A 21,977-nucleotide genomic window follows, 5' to 3' on the forward strand; every position below is an offset into this window, starting at 1 on the left:
CATCAAAAAACCTTTTGACTTCATAAAAAAGGAAATAGTGGCCAGTAATTCAGAATGTTAATAATCTCAGAATTCCCTTTAATGTGTGTTATTTTACATGTGGACAACACTGCTTGTCACTGTACTGGCAGCAGCAGGGAAGATGAGAGAGACAGAAAGATGCAATGCATCAAGCTACTGCAGTGAGTGGATGGACATACAAGGCCACCCACAGAGAAAACAACTGCTTTCCTGGGATTCCCAAAATGCAGGAAATCCCCATTCCTCTTTCATATCTTTTCAGATCATCTGAAGAGAAATTATTATGAGTCATCTACAGCAGCTGCAGCCTTCCAAATGGTCTTCTAAAGGTTTTCTACTATTTAATAAGTAGTGATTCAGCTTGAGTCTCTCTCCTCCCCCTCACACCTTTAAAGATTTATTTCTCCGTTTTCCTCCTAAATAATTTGGATTTTTTGGTCTGCCCCATCTTCATTTATCACATTGTCCTTTGTAAAGGCAAAACAGAAAGTCAGGCTTTAGAGAAACTTCTCCATGCCCTAGCCTGGACAAGTGAGTGGGGGAAGCACTGCTGCTTTCCCTGCATCTTTTTTTTTCGGATGTGCCCTATTGAACTTACCTCCAAGCAGGGTATGAAACGAAATTTGGACATAGTTGCCTTAAATTTTTTGGAGCCCTGAAACCAAAAGGGGTGAACTTACTAAGACTGAGGAGTTTTTCTGAGTAGATAAACTGCTAAGAGGACTTCTCTCTTGCTCTCTCCAGTTTCCCCTACACCCATAGCTTGCATTGCAGATGGTGGATACCTCCCTCAGCAAGATTAGGTTTAGTGATGTCAAATTGCAAGGCAGCCAGGCCTTATTGTATTCATTAACCTTAGCTACACCAAGTATTTAACAGGTATAGCATGAGACAGGCAACATGACAGGAATTTATGGAACTTCCAAATCTAATCTTCAAGGGCTTCTCTCCGATTTTCCTTCTACAGTTACTGGAGTCTGAGCCACAAAGCCAAAAACAAGTTTGTTTTATTCAGAGCAGTTGTTGCACTTCATTACCTCCTTCTTCCCTTTCAAACACCACACCAAACACTACTAAGTAAAAAACTTCCAGAAGCACATACACACAAATTTCACAGAAATAAGGAAAGTGGAGCACCTGCTCTTGCCATAACTTCCCCGTCCAGAAGAGAAGTGAGTATGAACCCCTATCCTGAATGGGCTTTAAGGGGGCAGAAGGCAAGGCACAGCATTATCTAGAGCCCCAGACGCTCCCCTGCGACCGTCAAAAAGGCAGAACATATTACAAAGACCTTTCCTTTTGCCAGAGGATTTTTTGGCCTGGCCTCTTCACAAAAACGAAGCAAACCTGAAGGGCTTTCCCCCCTCCCAGAAAACAAACAGAAGTCTTAGGAATTAAAAGGTAGCATTTCCTCCACTACTAGTGAAATATAGGCTTGTTACTGCCCCAGACTACAGGCATGTCTTGTAATAGGCCTGTAGGTCGTTTTTAAATTAAAGAAAGCTTAGAAGCAAGAGGGAACACAGTCAATTTGGATTTTCTCCTCATTCAATACTAAACATACTCTTGCTTTCTATATATACACACACATAGATATATATATGTATATGGGGGAGGAGAGAGAGAAAAAGTATATGACTTCGTATTTTAATTTCTTAGTGAGAAAGGAAGTGCCTTCAGAAAGCGAGTTATCTATAATCTTTATTTGCACAAGGAATTAACAGTAAATATGTATTCAAGTAGTTCTGATACTTTAATAATGTGTCACTGCACAGTAAGTCATATTTATATTTGAATGTGCATTAACTGCTAAATATAAGTATTTATAAATTCCATTTTACATCCAGAAACTCATTCAGTGGCACAGGACAAAGAGGGAAGAAAATCAATACCAACAAGGTGTCTCAGAAATTGATATAAAATAAGATTTATTTGCAAATCATTTTGACAATAAAGAAACAAGTATACCTCTGAGCTGTGCATTTTGGGGAGTACATATCAGTTCCTTCACCTTCTTTCTGAGTCTTCCATTTATATGCAATATAGAATACCTCTAGAATTCAAGATGAACTTTGAAGTGTCCTTTGGCCTTCCTATGCTAAGTAATTCCTTCCACAGGCACACTGTAGGAGAGCCACAAAGTCTTGATAACAAGAAGTTGTCACATGAAATGCACAATGAAAGAACCTTGGTTTACAAAGAACTGTTGCATGTTAGTTGTTTCACATTTGTTTGGCACACAGTGTTTCAAATACAGTGTTAAGCACTTTGAGATTCCCACAAGGAGAAGTGCCTGGTACTGTAAGATGAAAAAACAAAACAAAACAAAAATTCACACCCCCAAACCTCACAGTTATACTGATTACTTTTCTATCTTCAGATTAGGAATGCATAGTACGCTAAACCCTCGTTATGACCTACCTGAGCGCGCTCTCTTGGAATTTAAGGAGTTACGTTTCATTTAAAAGTTCAAGATTTAATGAGAATTACTGTAGATAAATGAACTCAGGACAGAGGCAATACAAAGTGAGAACCAGTTTACTGTAGTTTGTGATTGTGGGAAGGTAACCTCTAAATTATGCCTAGAGTCACAGTAGTTAAAGGGAAGACAGCAGTATCTTCAGAATATTTCTTTGATTTATTTCTATCCTTCTCCCCGACCCTCCTCTGTCTTTCAAGGAACAGGGAAACTTCAACTCTAAAGTCATTCCTCCCCCCCCCCCCCCCCCGACTAGTTATCAAGCAAATTTTGAGAACCCTAATGTTAAGTTCTTTGACCAGATCACATTAAGTGTATCTTGTTTTAAGGGAAAAGTCTAAAGGGAACACCACAAAACAAAGAAATAGCTTCTGTGAGAAGGAAATCAAGGAATCAGAATTAGATTTACTATTTTCAATACAGTTCTAGAAAATATTTCTTTTTATATCAAAAGATTGTTATTCTTCTTTACGAAGCTCAAAATCATCCCAATATTCAAAAATATTACATTATGTAATACATTACTGATAGCCAGTTCATTTAATTATTTAGGCAACAAAAACTGGAGAGACTAACAATGAGTCTTAGAGACATTATTTTCTTTTGGCCTACTTTAGAAGGACTAAAACAAGGTCCAACTGAATGCTCTCAGTCATCAGCCTACAGGATATCCACCATGGGGGTCTTCCTATTCCTTCTGGGGAACCTAATCCATCTTTATGAAATATAGTTGGTCATTTCATATAAATCAGTTATTGAAATCATCCTTGGAGCAAGGCCCAGGATCCAGGATTCTCTTCAAGCTGAACACCTTGTCTAACATCAGACTGCATGCTTGCAACTAAAAAACTAAGAGATGAAGATTTCAGAACAAATCTTATGTTGACAGCACAGTGCCCTGTTCAATCCCAACACCATCATCCAAGCTTCAGGTAACAGCAAGAATTTACATATACCTCCTGCAGTTATGCTCTCTACCATTAGACAGCTCTGAGTCTTTACTCTTCTGAGCCATGTGAACATCCACATTTGTGGTGCAGTCAAAGATAAATGCAGTTAAACTGAGGTTTGTTGACTGCTGATGCGGGCAACAGAGAGGTACTGCAGCAGTTAAGCTGCCAGTATTCTGCACTCTGAGCATACCACCTTTAACAGAACATTCTGAAGACCCCATGTACTCTGCTAAATTTTGCTCTCTAACATACATAGGTCTGAAACCTAGAAATGCCCATTTTTATAGGAAGTCTTGTAGAAGTGATCGAGTTTTCAACTGCCATTAAAAGTTTTGGCAGAATTAATACTATAAGAAATCTGTAATACACTTATTTTGCTAACAGTTATAGTCCAATGATCACTTAGAATAAGTATTATTGCATTTTAAGCATAAAAATATAAGAGTTCTGTAAAGAAATTCAAAATAGCATTAATCTAATATTGATAGTCATATAAAATAACTCACAATTATGTAAGCTTCTGTATTTAATTACACATTTAAAAATAAGTTATAAAAATAATTAAGCTTCTTTAAAACCCCTAAATATTTTCTTCTAGGAGTTTTTACTCATGTCTATCGATTGTCTAGCATCAGCAACAGCTTCAGGTACTCGAACAGTCATATCATTCATAGATTTCTTCAAGCAGATCTGACAGCCCAAACGTGATCTGTAAGAAAATATGGCACTGCCTTTAGTTTTAGCCCAACCATATATCTAACAACATATACCAGATTATTTCCCCAGAGTTCAGTCATCCCAAACACATTATGGTCCAGAAACAGTAACCTTGTGCATGGTCTTAATCAAGACCAGTAGTGAACTGCATACATCCATGCAAAGATATAAACAGAATTAATCATGGCCATCAATTTGCCTACTTATAAAACAGAGTTCAGTACATGTAAAGTTTTACACTGAGTATTTCCTGCTTGCTGAGGCAACATACAATACAGGTGACCCTTCCATTTTTAATGATTCATTAATAGTTTAGTCAAGTGTAGGGAATGACACCTGATCTGCTAAAAGACCATTTGGCATCTCCAAGGAAATGAAGGCAATGAATGAAATCCTCAGAAAAGGCATAGCCTAATCCATCCAAAGTCTGAAGGCAACCCAAGGAAATAGAATGTGCATTGGGACAATGCCCCTGACAGCTTACTTTAGGTGAACTTTCAGAGCTTGTCCACTAGACACAACCTTACTGAGAAGAAATTAAGATTTTTTTTTTCCATTTCCTGTCACTTGTATGTTCTCAAAAATTTGTATCCACGTCAAACATTCTGAATTTGCAGGGCGGGGAGTGCACAGCCATTTTAAAATCCTGCCTTTCAGTAATTTATTGTTAAGGCATTCCATTCCCACACATCTACCTGCAATTCTGGACCAGTCAAGCAAGGTCCAGCAGGACCATAGATTGTTTCTGAAGTACCTACAGAATAACATTTCCATTTGTCTCTTCTTAAAATGGCTAGTGCATAACAGGCGTCAGAAAGGAAGAAATATCTTCCTATGACCAACACTAACAAAAAAAAGCTCTGTGATAAGATAATAGAGGGCATGCAAGACCCCCTTGGGACCTACTAATTTCTTTATTACAGGTACAAATAACAGTTACGGCTTCTTTTAAAGATTTCAGATTTGTTCTTTTCAGAACTCATTCAACAGAAGCAGCTTAAAACAGTGTTTGCCAGAAATTATGTGTATTAAAGAAGCCTGCCAACTTTTTAGCAGATCCTAAACCAGAATCACAGAATGGTGAACAAAGGAACAAACTGCAGCTGAAGATAATTTGGTTAGTTTCTTACGATGAGTTAGTGAATGATAATACTTTGGGGAAAGAGAATATATTCTGAAATGCATATTTATGGCCCTGATCCTACAAATTCATCCACCCAATAAAAACACTATGTTCACAGAAAGAAATGAAAAGAAATGAGTTAATACGACTCATATGTTGGATGAGACAGGTTGAAATTAAATATATTTAAAAAAATACATTAAAAAAAAGTATTTAATCTCAAAAACCACTGCCTCCTCACAGGATGAATCCTTTCTTTCAGTTTTGCTTCTTCACTCCAGCAACATGCAGTAGCTTCCTCAACTGTTGTAACATTGGAGTCCAAGAAAGTCTTGCTCGCTAGTTCTGAGACTTATTCCCTGCTTTTCCAAGGAACTCCTAATCTGCACTTGTTTTGAAAGCTCCCAGCTTGCTATACATCTCTTAGCCTATCCTAGCCTACATTCAATGCAAGGGCAAGATTTAAGAAACCAGAACCAAACAACAGAAAAAAGGAGATGAAAAGGGTGGGAAACACAAAACTTATCACTCAGGCAATGATAGATTAATTATTGTCTTCCTCTTGTCTTATATTAGGCTTCATATAAAACCAGGTACCAGAAAACAAACCTTTCAGAGGGTGCAAAATGATGGAAGCAAGTTACAGACATTCAAGCTGGTGCTACATGCAGCTGGCTCAATTCTACAGTACTTCTTAGCCTATGTCTACCTATGTGTTGGGGGATCCTGAGTAGAACTTATCAGCCACATTAAACTGTAAAAAAATAAGATATTTTATAATTATGCTAGTTCTAGTTTACAAAAAAATAAGATGACCATTTAAAAGTTTCTTTACAATCAGAAGTTCATTAAAAAGAAGGCAAGACAATGCAACAGTGAAGTTTCATCAGTGAATTTTCAGACTACAAAATGCAAAATCAACCAAAGAAAAGGAAAAAAGCTATTCTAAATGCCAGGTTTCAATTTTCAAAGTTGTAAGCAAAAAAGTTTCTCTCATAATGAGGACACATTTGTGTAGGTGCTTGGTAAGTCTCAAAAATTGTAGCTTGCTCGCTTGCACTAATGGTACATTTCTGGTTGTGTTTTCAAACTGAAGGACTCAAGATTGGGTCATTAGGCCAGAATGATAAGAGTGAACAAAAGACAAGAAACACAGGAGGTGAGGAGGATAAAATACTCATGGCACCCAAGAAGATGCAATCCTTCATTCTTCCATCATTTAGCAGGGAAAATCTCTTATGCAAACATTCAAAAAAAAAAAAAAGTTTAATACCACCAGAAAATTCTGCAGACATCGTAAGTCCTTTTTTTTGCTGAAATACATTTAAATACCAAGCCATGTATATCGAATTAAATATAGAATGCTTAAATGTCAGCAAGGATGGGCAACGTTCTGTATCACCAGTTAAATAATAATTTTATCAGTACAGGACTGTAGGCAGAGAGATACTAGAAAAAAAGTGAGACTAAATTAATATCTACACAGAACTCTTTCAAGCATGTAGCTATCAACTGCTGTTAAAGCCCCCAATTCAGTACTACACCTGAAAGTAATATTTCTATGTAAAAGACTGTACAAATCAACTTTAAGTTACTGGAATGCGTGTGGGCATATACACTTTACAAAAATATTTCAATTCATGAATATGCATATGTAAGAGTACCAAGATCAATTAAATCTATCACAGATATGCAAATTCTTATATTTATATTATAGCTGTAGTATTGTTTGTAAGGCTTAATTTGACTAAAATACCTGATTTTCACTTGGGACCACTGCTAATTTTATACTTACTCTGTATTGTTTCTTTTAAGAATAGCTCCAGTATATAGACTAACATCTCAGACAAAATCCTAGTTTACTGAATCAAAAATTACTCTGTGAGAACACCAGCTCCAGTAATTCTAATGGAAGATTCACCAACTCAATCAATTTACCCATTGCACAAAGAAAAATCTAGTTCCAATTACCAGAGGAACCAGTCCTTAGCATAATAAACCAACGTGCTATCTTAATAAACATGCCTACAAGTTATTTCTTTGGTTTTCTGAGAAAATGCAGGAACAGGTGTGTTGTTTTTTTTCCCCAGCATTCTAAAGAAAAAAGTTTATATTCATGAAGAGCCGATATCTGAGTGTTTTTACACACCAGATTAGTAGAGAAACAGAACAAGTAAATTAAATAGATCTTTCTGAAATTAAGAAAGAAGAAGTGATGTTATACAAAAGTTAAGTTAAACAAGTTAAATCCCTGAATCATTAAAATTTGGGAATCATTTTGGCATATTCTTGGACATAGACAGCACTTCAGAGGATTAAGCTCATAATAACATTTATAAGAATTCATAGTCTACCCAAATATATACTGAAGTGCAGTAAGGCATCATTAAATGACCTACCCTTCAAATAGTTGGAATCATAATAAACCTGTTAGAGGCTAATAAATAGCATAAATTTTATTCTGAAAGAATGGGAAAGTATCAAAAATGTTCATCTTCCAAAAGACATGGTGGGTTGAATTACAGTTCCTCTTCCCATTAGAAGAAAAACAAGTTGAATATCTTGATTTCGCCTTTCTTATTTGCCAGCCTTAACTAGTGGCATACTAAATGAGGAACAGAAAAAGAGGGCAAAATAGATTCTGTAGATTCTCTAGTCAAGGATTCAGCGAAGACATCTCTTTCCCTAAGACAACATTAAGGAGCAAAGGAACGCTGTGCATTAGCAATGAGCGCTGTGAAGTTTTTACTTTTACTAACATAGAATAAAAAGCAGATTTTTCTTAACCTATGCTCTCAGGTGAGCAACAAGGCAGACTGAGATTTATGTTCAGACAAACATACTCATGATTAATCTACCCTGTGGAAAGCACATCCTCCAGGGAATCCAAACATATACAACATGTCATATATCAGAGTTCTGCTTTAACACTTCTGGCAAGGCAGTAACGGACATAACTGCAATGGCGTCTGGCAAAACATCACTCTCCGAACTGCTAGTGTCTTGTGGAGTGTTAAACACAAGAACAGCTGCAGTGCATCTGACCAGAGGTCCTTCTCCCTCAATATCCTGTTTCAGCCAGTGCCCAGTAGCAAGTGTTAGGGAAAAGAAAAACCAGGACAAACATATAATGATATCTCTTCAAGGTAACTTCCTAGTCTCCAGCATTTTACCTGAGCTGCAGGTAGTATCCTTGTGTTTAACAGCCTGTGGTTGAATTTTCTTCCCCATACTTGCCAAATATTTTTTGAAACCCTTTGAATTCTGGCATTCATAACCATCTGTGGCAATGGATTTACACCATGTGAAGTAACTTCCTTATGTTTTGAGACTGCTACACAACAAAAACTAGGTAGCACCAAGTGATCTTATGAGAAAAACTACCTTCTCCTATTTAATTTTTTCTACAGCATTTACAATTTTATAGACTCTAAYCAGAAACCCCTCCCTCAATTCTTCCCAACAGCCTAAGAAGCTTTGATCTTAAAAATGATGATTTAGTCAGTCCCTGCATGAAAGCCAGTCCACATTTAACCATTTTGTAGCCCTTGTCCGTACTTCCTCTCATTCTATTTTTTTTTTTTTTTTAAGACAAATCAAAATAGCACAAGTATAAAGCTACGGTGAATTAACATTTTTTCCTATAGTGGGATTTTCTGCTTTTCTACCTGTTCCTTCCAAAAACTGCTAGTGTTCCATTTCCTTTCTGAAGTGTTTTTACACCATCCATAAACTAGCATTCCTGGAGAAACATTAGGTAGCTAAGAGCCCATTTCAAGTTACTTCTGTTCCGCCCTCCTCTCCATATGCATTGATCTGCCTCTATTAACACCAAATTTCATCTGCTATTTCATTTCCTGTCTTTCAATGTCACAAGATCTTTCTGCATGTCTTCATGGACAGGTTTTGATTTTACCATAATGAGTAATACAGTATTGTAAACAAACCTTGTCATCTGACTCTTCATTTCTTTTTCCAAGCCTTTTACAAATATGCTGACTGCATAAAACCTAGCACAAATCACTCTGGGATCACACTGCTGATCTCCTACAAGACAGCCAAATATTTCTACCCTGTTAAAAGACAAATGATCATTTAACCAATTCTTTATCCTTTACATGGCCTTTGCTCTTATCCCACTGCATCTCAAAACTTAGTAAAGGACTTCTGGAAGCTAGGTAAACTATATGAACTGTAAGATCTTTCTTCGTGTTCTGCGATTCATTTGATGAATTCCCATAATGGTTACTTCCCTCTATAAAAGCTCTGTTAGATTCTTTCCTTACCATTATTTAGTAGAAACTATAAAAAAGTAACAGCCAATAGACGCATGCATAAAGTGCCCAGTATGGAATCAAACTCACTGCTCTCTAGTTCCAATAATCTCATTTTAAAAATTGGGTTGCTACCTTACATTCCTCTGGTTTGGAAGCAGTTTTAAACCAACTAATTAAACATTACAGGTTCAGCAATTTCATACTGAATTCCTTTAGATCTCTTGGGTGAATACCACCTAGTCCTTACCAAATGTTTCTACTCATTTTATTAATTCGTTCTAATACCCCTTCTATAGACACATCGGTTTGAGACTAATCCTTCAGTAAATTCCCTGCAAAGAAAGCTTCCAGTGCAGGGACATCCCTAAGCATCTCCAGTGAAAACAGTGCAAGAGACTTTCGGTGGGAAGGGGGAAAAGGGGGTTGTTATCAGTTTATATTTAAATTTTATATTTTTATTAAAAGTGCTCATTTACATCACCTATTGGCCCTACCTGACAACAAGTTTTCTGATTCTGTTAAGTTAGAAACAAAATTATTTCTTCTACTTTTTAGAAAGCTGTTTCTCAGCTTATTTTTTATTCAGCAGTCTTATAGTAGTTATTTTTTAAATATTTAACTTGCCAGGGCTTGCTTTTCTCCCTTATTGTACTACTTTTAATAACCTCCATTATTCTGCAGTTACCCAAACCAATTTTGTTTTAGTGTTTCTAATCAGTATCTCATTTTAAAAGACAATATCCTTCTCGGCACCTCTTGACCTTTCCAAGCCAAGAGAGTAACTGACAAGAAAAACTTTTATGCTTATACTTATGCAAGAGCATAGTAGTGCATCTCTATTACCAAGGTCTGTATCAGCACAAAGATCAGGCAATCTAGCAAATATCTGAGGCACTTAGGGGGGAAGGGGAAAAAAAAGCAGTCTTCCAGGAAAGTCTACCTTTCATACATATAAAGATCCTTGGTCATTAAAAGAACAGCCATGACATTAAAAAAACCTGTAACATGCAAGTAACGTGTCTTCAGAGGGTCTAAAAATTAATTTGGACCAAAGAAATTTTAGAGAAAATTGAAGAAAAATTTAAACAGAAAGCTTTCCACTGCTTTCAATTCTTCAGTAAAAAAACCCCCTTGCTTTAAACCTTTAGTTTAAAGTAAGTTGAACAAAATGTTATTAGATCATTATTCTCTAGAGCTCTTTGAGCAACTGGTTTGGCCCAGAACCTAGAGGTTACTTTTAGAACAATTATGATAGATACTAAGGGGGAAGTCAATTCACACTTAACAGCCTTATGATTTTTTCCAAGATTTTAAATATTTTCTTTGGCATGGGAAAAATGATAAAACAAAAGAAGCTAAGACAAGCTATGAATACATAGCTCTACTACTTTGCCTTTGAAGCTCAAAAAAACCCCAACGTAATTTAGCTGAAACAAAATTAAACGTGTACCCTCATGCAGAAATGACTAGTACAGGATTCCCATTATCGGTACAAGGAGGTAATGAGTGAATTCAAAATACTTCTCTGCAGAATAAAAAAAAAAAAAAAATGCTATGTAGGCCAAGTATGAAGCCCTCTGAAATCACTGAAAAGATTCTCAAAAACTTCAACACATAGTTCCTTTGAAGCCTGAAGGTAAGGGCTTATGAAGTCTCACAAGACACAGCTGCCTACTGTTCCCATGTATGTTCTATGATACAGGCTACACGCACACCAGCAAGCAGCGCAGTCCACCAGCAATGGACCTTAGAGTCAAATGGTTAGTGCAGAGAATGCGACACTCTTATTACAAGGTGGGGGCAGGTGGAACAGAGGGCTACGTCAGACAAGCTCTAGTCTGGCCCCATGCACTGAATGACCATTAGCAGTTGGAGCACATCTTTGGCTTTAGTTTCACTCAAAAGAAATCTGGTTTGGGTGCTCTAAGAACACTCTGACATGAGTCAAAGCATGGCAAGTAGGGATTGCTTCAAAGCAAATCTGAGGCAAACTAAAATAGTAACATGGCACAGTCATAAAATACATTAACTACTTAAAGACTGATGGAGAAAGAAAGCAAAGGGAGAAGGAAGGGAAACAAGAACAAAACAAATCTCACCCAGGACAACGTTGGCAAAGTTTCTGGTGAAGAAACTGGGTTTTTGGTCATGCTTCACTATCTGACATTTCCAAATCAGATACTGAAGAGCAAGTATTGGCAACTGGCACTCTTCAGCTTATGAAAATACTACTGACATCTACCTAATACGAATTCAGATAAACAACATATAAACTTTCCACTTAAACTTTTTTAAGTCCCATTTGCGTAACAGAATCCAGCTATTCATTAAAAATGATTAAGGCATTCTAAGAATATCGAACTGCCCCATCTGCAGACCTTTCTTTCAGTTCTTTGGTGTAGGGAAGTGTTATGTTGCCTTACGTTTCTGTGAGGCCATATGCTAGGTCTAGCATGTCCATCTCTTCATCAGTAATTGCATCCAGTTTCTCGAATATGTGGTCTTCAAAGATTAAGTGACAAGTTGAACAGGCTAGCGTTCCTTCACAGGCACCTAAAGAAAGCACCAAGTTAACAAAAAACTTAACTTCCGTATTACAGCAGAATTGCAGAATTCCTTCATATATCTGTTTCTCTGCCTAATACCAGAAGAAGACTCTCAACTGAGCAGTAGCGTATCATATATTCCCACATTCATATATCTGCTTACCATTAAACCGCCAATAGTATTTTCTACATTTCCTATAACATAAAAACTTACTTGAAATTACTTACTGAAAATACTTGATTAATTCCCACCTTCCTTGTTTTTAAGTTTAAAAAGTAGTTTTTATAAAACCACTAGTTTAGAATGCTTAGACTGTGATCATTCACAGTACGGGCAATTGCTCAGTTAGAAATCAGAAACAGAAGAATTTGTACTCATGGAAGCAAAGGCAAACACTGCCTGCATGTATAACCACTGCTATCAAAAGAAACGGTGGAATTCTACATCACACCTTAAGAACCATGCAGAAAACACTGTTCTGTTACACTTCACAGTGGTATCATTAGCCATGTATCATAATGAGCATGATACCGTACTAGAAGATTTGATTCAAAAAAGATAGTATGTCTTCAAATGCATACAAATCCATATAATTAAAACAGGGTTTAACAAAATGTAAAATGCCAAGTAATTTAAAATTTGTCATATCAGCAGTTTAAGTGTTCTCATGTTGGACAAAAGGAAAAAAAAAATTACACTGATGAGTCTATTTACACTACAGAGGTTCTTTTTGGAATGTAAGGCTGGTAATAGCAAATGAATTGAGTGCAGCTGAATCATTCAAATGTTTTAAAAGTCCTTATGCAGAGATATTTCTATTGCCATTATTGCTGCACATGGGATGCCCCCTAGCGATAGAAGTAAACAGATAAGTTTTTACCTTTTTCTCTTTACAATTTTTTTTAAAACACTACACACACATTTTTACATTATTTACATTGCATTATTTCTCTGCCCTAGAATGGTTATCTAATAAAACATCATTCTAGAGATAGGAATAACATGTGCTATCATTAAAGATTGTCACGGTATCTCCAATGATTATGTTGGCTCCTGTTTATTGACAGCATTGCCATTTCATTTTATCACAGTGCTTTGTTAAGATGGCTGGCATTTCCAAATGTGAGAAGATATTAACTGTAGAGTATAAGTAGACTAGCCATAAGTCTATAGGATACATTTAGTAAATGCTACCTAAAGCTAGAGTTGTCCTAATGTGTTACAGATTTTCAAGGGATGATTCTTCTTCCCCAAATGTATGCAACTCATAGCAGAGATTCTACAGACTTACCAAAGAGATTTTATTACTAGCAGTGAAATTTATTGGCACTTAAATAAAACACACACACACCTACTTAACTTTTAGCCTACTTAACTTTTTCTATACTTGCTCCATGCTATACATATAACTCATGCATATTGTAACTCCATTTCCAGCTTTAGTTTGTAGTATTACTTACTTACACTTATGTTCATTTAAATCCCTGTTTTGAAAGTTCGCATGGGCAGAATCCTACTACTTCAGTGGAACTAACTATGGAACAGAGGGGAAGTCTGAGGGAATAGGAAAGTTTTCAGAACTTCCTCCCTTTTTGATTTTAAACAGAACTTGTACTGAGTTAGAATTTCACTAAGGCATTGGGATACAAGAGTCTGTTTGTGCATGCATATTTTCATGATCAAATATTTTACTTAAAATTGGATTTTAACCCAAAAGGGTACAATTCAGTTTGTACTGAGGCCATTATTGAAGGCTCTAAATTACTTAATCAGGTTTAATGACTCAATGCATTACTGCATAAGCAAGGTACATACCACATGCTTACAGTGTTTGCTCTATTCAGCCTTCTTACATAATAGATGGATTCTTGCCCGTAATTTACTTTAACATAATTCCTAATATAATAAAATAAGTATTTTTAATCACACATGTACCAACTTAAGTTTGGCAAGTTAACTAGCAAGCTTTCATTTGTCTTGAAAACATAACATAACTCTGAAAACATTAGGTTAACTCAGTATTTTCCATGCTTTTCTATTTACAACCTTGACTTTACAGTTTTATATCTGAGATTGCAGTCCCACTTTTACTTACATTTCCAGGCTCACAACTCCTAGCATTAGAAACACTACATAGTTAAAATACTAGTCTACAGAGTTTAGTTAAAAACAAAAAAAAAACAAAAAAAAAAACAAAAAAAAACCCCAAAAAAACAACATACAAGTGCAATTTTCCAGATGATAAGGAGAAAGAAGAAAAGGAGAAACCTAGCACTCCTTCAGAGAGCTCTACCAGAGCTGTGTATTCTCTAGGGGTGCCACCACCAACAATTCAGAAGAAAGGGCAAATCAAAGTCAAATTATGTGACATTCTTCCACTGTCTAGTAGTGTTAACTTATTTCTCTCCAAAGGAACTTTGAGGGAATAAGAGAGATAAGATGTTAATTCAGTGCCTTCAGAACCTTTTCCAGGCTTTCGTGGCCGTTTCTTTCAAAACCCTCAAATCCACCTTGGCAGAAGTTTCCTTCTCTCTGCCAAAAATTACTTCAGTGTTCTGAGATCTTTCCCTTTTCTTATCTAGTTCTTTCCCTTAAAATATGATCCATATGGTTATCTATCTGAGGTACTATGAGTATCTTGAAAGTCTTATATCTGAAGCATAGTTGAAGGCATATTTTCTTTTTCCTGAGAGAGAGAGAGAAAAAAAAAAAGAGAAGTATACGGAGAAGTATAGCTCTCTAGAATATGTTTTACCCAACACCTGGTACAATCTTCTTAATGTTTGGTATATATAATTTAAAACAAGCTTATCTTAGAAGAATGAAATGATTTTTCATAAATTGTCACGATACCATGAGATAACTAATACTCAAATGTCAACACTGATGTTGACTAATATCTAACGTAACAGTGGCTTAAAATTCATCTCTATCAACATTAGTAATAACACAAGGGCTGTAACTCTCCTTCCTGGTACTGTAAGAGACCAAAATTCTGAAATGAAGCAAAAATACGAATTTTCTGCTATTGTTTATCATGATCAGTTTGATCATGGGTATATCATTTGAAATGGAATTGAAAAAGCTTTTTTCGACCCTCTTACAATCACTGTTTGGATATTACTTTTTCCAAAGGCAGGAAAAAAAAAAAATCTAAACCATATTGAATGAGGGAGAAAAATCCCTGCTTTTCAAACTAAAAAAAAATAACATGATTCTTTGAAATACAGGCATGTGGCAGCAACTTATATTTCTTCTTCTGGCCTGTAACTTTGGGCTGAGAGTGGAAACTGCCTATTTTATGCCTATAGCAACTGGTGAAAAACAACCCCCCCTGCAAAAGCCCCCCCCCAATAAATAAATAAATAAATACCCCCCCCACACACACACACACCCAAAAATCAAAGAAGCACAAATCCCAAACTAATCAACCTGTGGAGACTAACTAAAGAAGCCAACAAGCAAGGGAAGTTGGTTTTGTTCTTCTCCCTCTTATTATACTCCCAGAAGTTTTCCCAAAAGGTACATACCTAAAAAGACCAGTCAAAACAACTGTAAATCAGAATAGCGAAAAAAGGAAACTGAAGCAATGTATCCCAAAACAAAACCTGACTGAAAATGAATGTATCTGACTACCACAACTCACTCTATTACCAGTCTTAGAGTTTGGGGAAGGAAATAAAAGAATACATATCCCCACCACCACCACTCATCCCTTATTTTTAGGCCTGGTTTCATGAAGACAGAACTCAGTATGGCAAAGTTCAAGAAATGAACTTGTCTCCTTTATCCCTTTTATAAGAATTAAACTTGTTGCTCTTCTCTGCTAACTGACATGGATTTGGTTGTTCCTTTCACTCAGCACTTAAACACTACAGCAATTTGTGCTGCAAAAAGCCTGATAACAAATCGAGACTATATGACAATATAGTCAGAAGTAACCTGTCACTGTTAGGAATGTACCAAGTTTGTTATGCATCCAGAATCTTTCAACTCACAGAAGAGTTCTCAGGTAGCATCTTTCAGATTCCACCTTGACAGCACTCTGTCTGCATTCCCCTCCTTTAACATTTAAACATTGAAAGTTCCCAGGTCTACCACAAAATATTTTCAGAACTTGACCCTATGCACCTGCAGAAAAATGGGAAAAAAATTCCAAATAAAGAACAACTAGGTTTTATAGACATTATAAATAAACTGGTAATTCATCATAATTTCTAGACATTGAATACATTATTCAAGGAATCTACTTACCAAAACCATCTATGTCTAAGTTATTATCAACAACAACATCCAGCAGTGAATCCCCAGGTTTTCCTTTGGCTGTTAGTTTGTCACCATCACGATTTATGAAGTGAACAGTTATCTTATCTTCTGAGCTGAAAAAGAAAAACATATAAAAGAACTTAAGAAAGAACTCTAGATTTTTTTTAGATCTTTAAAAATGACTGAATACTGCTAAAACAGTAATCACTATCAACTCTAAAAGCACAAAAACCTAAATAAGTTACTGGCTTTTAAACTCTGTAATATGTACAGGCTTCTGCTGTACATTGAACATACAGCCATGAAAAATAAGAAAAAAAAACTTTGAGGTTTGTGCTTTGTCACTATAAGCTATGGAAGATCCTGATGCTTCACTTTTCACTGAAGAAATCAAGGCTACTTTATTTTAAACACAGTATTCGTATTTTTAGCAAATAAAAAGGCTTATGTTAAATACTCTTCTTCACACCTTTCTATGGACTCTTGCTTTAGATTTATGAAATTGTAATTTTCTGATTGTTATCATTTAGGTTAAATTTAAAATTTTTCTGTTCCTGGTTAGAGTTTTCAGGATATCTTATTAGTTTCAAAATTTAATTCCTCTCCCTGTTCTCACAATAATGGAAATACTCCAAAATTTTCTGCTTCTTTGAGCACAGATCATAACATGCAAAACAGATTTCATTCTATTATGATTTCACTTTATAAATTTTAATTCTAGTGAAATTCATCTGAAGTTTGATGTTGGTGTCAAAGAAAAAAGGCTTCACATATTTTCCTGCTTTTCTTTTTGGACAGTTACATACATTTAAGAAAAAGTTCCCGCACACTTGGCATAAATATTTCTTATTTCTAAGAGTAGCACTTTTGGTATGGAACAATATAGGGATTTTTGATGTCCCATATTATGTCATTTCACATTAATATTAAAGGAAAGTTGTTAATATGCTACCAATTAAGATATAGTTTGGTTTTAAACAGACGATTCTCTTTCTTATGGTAAATGAGGAAAACAAGAACTTGTTGGATGACAGGGAAGAAATCTGCCAAGAGACACAAAACAAATGAAGGCTAATGCAACACCTATGCTTTAGTGAGAAATTGATGTTTAAGAAAAGCATGTTTAATATTATCCTTAATCTTTGTAATAATTGTAGACTTTGAGTAATCTGCCACATAGAACGTGTACAAGCTTGAAAACTAAGTCACGCCCAACAAAACACTAACCTGAAGAATCAAATATTAAAACCAAAATTTGATAGTGGCCACATTAACACTTTGGTAAACCAGTTATATTGGAACTGGCTATAAAAGAAAACATGCTTTTATCGTAATCCAAGTTGTAGCTTGTTTTGAAAAATGACAAATATGTTTGTTGATCTAGACTTAATATACTTGCCATAACTGTAAAATTACTTGGCAGCAGTATGTGCCATGATTTGTTATGTCATCATGCTCAATTCTTATCATATAAACCCTCAATCCATTCTCTGGAAGAGTCACAAGCTACTTCTAACAATGATTTCATTCCAAAACTATAATCAATAATGAAGCATTGACTTTGTTTATCTGCAGAATTTAACAGAACCATACATTATAATAAAATTCAGAAATCTTAAGGATACATCTTTACCAAGTGTAATTAAAGTTGCACAGTTGCCATCAATGGATGACTTCCAGCAAACCATGCTGCGATGGTTCAAGAAATTACTGCATTCATTCCTCTCTGCTCAATGTTACCACTTCCCATAGCAGAACCAACAAGACAGGCACCCACTTTTTAAATACAGTAGTGCAAATTCCATCATCTTCACTGAAAGTCAGCTTCATCAGAAGTTTAAGACTGCTGGGTTTGCAGTAGTTGGAGAGGTAGAGGTTCACATTCTCACAGCCAAAATAAACCACTGACAGTAACTTTTTTTTTTTTTTTTTTTTAAATGCTTCAGAAAGCCCTTCCAGTTTTCATTAGAATACACTCATTTCCTGAAATGTTATTTCTGTCAAGGTGAAGCATGATCCAAATATGAATACAAGGGTACTTGCACTTACAGACATCCTCTATCCCAAATATAGGCATGTCAAGTACTAAATATTTTCCAATATCCAAAACATACTCTTTTCTCTATTATAGGATGAGGTGATCACAAGTAACACAGACCAAATAGCAACATGTCTAGTCACAATCCCGTGAGATCACAGGAATCTTTGTAAAAGATAAGTCACCTTCCTACTTAAGCCAGTTTTCAAAACATACTTGAAAATGTCTTCGCCTGTGTTACCTGGAATAATACCACAGTAAACTGAATCTGGAAACAAAACTGGCTGAAAAATCAATCTTTACAGGTCAATGACCATATGAATGCCAGAAGCAGTACAAAGACAGAACTGCTCATTACATCAGCTTAAAACAATCATGTTACTGCATCTTTATGATACAATTTCATAAGCAGCATAAACTGACCTAATTCTAATACAAAAAAAGTGGTTTTGGGCAATCCCCACTCAAACTGTCCTACCATCATGCTTACACTGGTATTAATGCAAATCAACTCATTTTGCTAATGTGGCTGAAAACCAACCATAAAAACAAAGTAGTCTCAGCTGGATCAGCAACCAAAACTGACTTGAGTGGCTGCAAAAGTGACACTGGCCACAGCAACAACAAAAACCCACAAGACATGAATGGGGTCACCCTTTCAGTAGTAACAGTCTTGCATTAGCTTCAGCCTGTTGTGGAACTGCATCTTGACTGCTCATGCCCAACCTACGTAGCATGCAAGAAGGGAACAAACTGAACCACCATCATTAAGTCACCATCTTTTGTTAAAGAATGTGCTAGAATAATTACTCTTTTCTACAGGGCGTAACCCAATCTTGTTATTAACTGAGACTAAGATTCATTTATTTTCAAAAGCAGAAAAGCAGATCCAACTGAAAGACTAAGAAAGTATCTCTAACTTTGCTACAATCTTAAGTACCATTCACATGTCCAAAAAATTTAATTTACAAATCATTGAAGCTTTACTATGCATAAGCCTGACTGGAAAATATTTATGTACATATATAGTTCTGAGAGTAATGAGACTAGTCACACATTCGAACCACACACTGCACAGATCTTTTGAATGACTGACAGATACCATTAAGAAAAAATTCAAACCTGCACGAAACAATATTTAGGCTTTATGAATCTGAAGTAATTGCTTTTGTCTACCCAGTCATCATCTGAGTGGAAAAAACATATACTGCAACATGAAATGCACGCCAGGTCTGTGCAAGCATAAATAGTCTCAGAATTATCAGAAAGAACTAATAAACATATTTTGTGTAATCTGCATAAAGCATAAATATCCCAATTCATGCTCAGATTAACCCTTTTCACTAGCTGTAAAATACAATTCCTTTCTTCACACTGTTGCCACAGTACTATTAGCTTTTTAATCAAACTTCACTAGGACACACTCAATTAGGAACCCTGCAATTTCACTGAAGAACACCACAGAATCGTGAATGCTGTTCATTGTCCCTCCCAGGCAAAAAGAATATGTACTCCAAGAACCCTGACATCTACCTCTTCCTTTCTAAAAGGAGTATCCTTTGGAATCTTCAACTATTACTCCCAAGTTAAGAACCACCTCTTATATTTCCCCCCAAAACACAAAGATAACTACTGTAGCCCAGTGTTGCACATGGAGACATCAACTCTATTTCCAGATTTTTCTTAAATGGTTCATCCAACAGTCCTGTTCAAGTACCAGAAGAATTTCATAAATGAAACTATTATGCTAACAATAACAAGCCTTGTGTTAAAATTCACAAGTCAAATCTGAATCAGTACTTCAAACATAGTAAAATAATTATGTCATGCAGCAAAAACACTGTATAAACTAATCTAAACTGATATAAAAGAATTCTAAGATAAATACTGTTCATTATGAAACAAAAAGGGGGAAAATGGATAGAAATGGACAGAAAGTAACAAACCCAGCAATGAAAACATAACGCTTGGTGCTTCACTGAAACACTTGGAAACTTCTGCTTGCAAAAATTACTTCAACTGATGATTTTACCTAGCTAGGTGTTGATTCTTTAGACATAAACACAGGTGAATATTTTTACATATATAAATAATGATAAGTTTTTTTACTAGACTAAGGCTGACTGATTATATAAAGTTCAGGAATGGGTCTTGAATAGTATGACTTCTGGAAAAGGTAGCAGTAGAGGGAATAACTTGAACATAAACTGAGAGAGTACTAACATATGAGAAAAAGGAAAAAAAAAAGGATTGTTTATCCCTGGACTCACTCAGCGAGGTTATGACATGGACTATGTGAACAATACATCTGAAAAACTTGCCTATAGGATTTGTTTTGCTGGTATGCTTGTGCAATGCAAAACTTCCTGGTTCATTTACAAATCTGTATGCAGTCTGCATGTGAAAGACCTGAGGGATTACAAGTCTTGTATTATACTTAGGTGAGGGAATGTTTTCCCTGTAGAGTATGTTTTTTCCTCCCATTTTCACCCTGTTCAATAATTTTAATAATTTTTAAAAACTTGAGAATACTTTACCAAGAGGTTCTGACTTTTTTAAAATGAAAAACAGAGAAACAAAGACCTCAAAATAACAAAGTTAGGGCACTCACTCAATGGAGACCTATTTTCAAGACACTAGGCAGAGTCACTCAGAGAAAAGATCTAAATCAGCACTTTACATACTTCATACAGGAGTCCTAGACTAAAAAGTCAGTCTGTCTCTCTGTATTAAAACTATCCACAAGAACAAAGCAAAGGAACACCTACAGAAGAGTTTGAAAGCAAACTGTTAGAAACAGCTTTGATGCCTAAGGCATTTCTCAACCCTCTGGAAACAGACTAGGCTACACCTCTGACACTGGACAACTGATCCTGTTTTGAGTCAAAGAAACTTCTCTGACAACCAGGTCAATCTGGCTTTTATAATTTCTGTATTTTGAATACTGAAAGCTAACTGTAGGCTCTGATCTATCTTTGAATACAGAAGCTGCAAACTAAGAAGGCCATGCATAAACACAGACTGCCCACATATGCAAAGTTGCAAATGCATAGTTGTGGACTGCAGAATATTAAACATCAACAGAGGTAGCTCATGTTGTAACATATACTCATACATACTGTATTTTTTTCTGTGCACTTAGATGCATGAGTGCTCTTCCTACATCAAAGGCAGAGATCATCAGGCTCTACAAAAAATCCAGTTAGACTTTCTAAAAAAGAGGTGGCAAGCACTGTATGGAAAAAAAGTAACATTGATAAGGTCGCAGTCTTTGAGAAAGATGTTTAAAGAAACACGTATAAACTAGTTTAGCTTTCCTAGCACTTGAAGCTCTGTCAGCCGTGCCCCCGAGCGTCCTTTCTGCCACCCGGCCCGCACACGGCGCTGGCCCCGCAGCTGGCGGCGCAGCACGGCCGGGGCCTAACCGGGTCAGCCCCCGGCCGGCCCGCCGGGCACCGGGCCACCGGCCCCTCGCCCAGCCCGGCCCCCGAGGAAGGGCCTCGCCGGGGAGGGCGCTCGGAGGCCAGCGAACGGCTCCTCCCGCCGCCGGGCGAGC

General features: G+C 36.3%; 2 protein-coding genes across 4 annotated transcripts in view; one reads left to right on the forward strand and one right to left on the reverse strand.

Annotated features, from left to right (window-relative positions):
• Positions 1-21,977, forward strand: part of PSPC1 (paraspeckle component 1) — a 592,911-nt gene that overhangs the window by 529,355 nt on the left and 41,579 nt on the right. The gene's annotated exons all lie outside the window — the stretch shown is intronic.
• On the reverse strand, positions 1,926-21,762 carry FDX1 (ferredoxin 1). Of its 2 annotated transcripts, none has more exons than XM_026070535.1 (4): positions 21,541-21,762; positions 16,372-16,496; positions 11,994-12,123; positions 1,926-4,162 (listed from the first exon to the last, which is right to left on the reverse strand). In XM_026070535.1, exons 1-4 carry the CDS (start codon positions 21,600-21,602, stop codon positions 4,048-4,050), a joined length of 432 nt encoding a protein of 143 aa, XP_025926320.1. In that variant the 5' UTR covers positions 21,603-21,762; the 3' UTR covers positions 1,926-4,047. The 2 variants fall into 2 exon arrangements, with proteins under 2 accessions (XP_025926320.1, XP_025926321.1); XM_026070536.1 differs by lacking the exon at positions 21,541-21,762 and adding an exon at positions 18,161-18,831.

This window comes from Apteryx rowi, unplaced genomic scaffold (assembly GCF_003343035.1).
Source record: "Apteryx rowi isolate R43461 unplaced genomic scaffold, aptRow1 scaffold_311, whole genome shotgun sequence".
Classification (NCBI taxonomy): domain Eukaryota; kingdom Metazoa; phylum Chordata; class Aves; order Apterygiformes; family Apterygidae; genus Apteryx; species Apteryx rowi.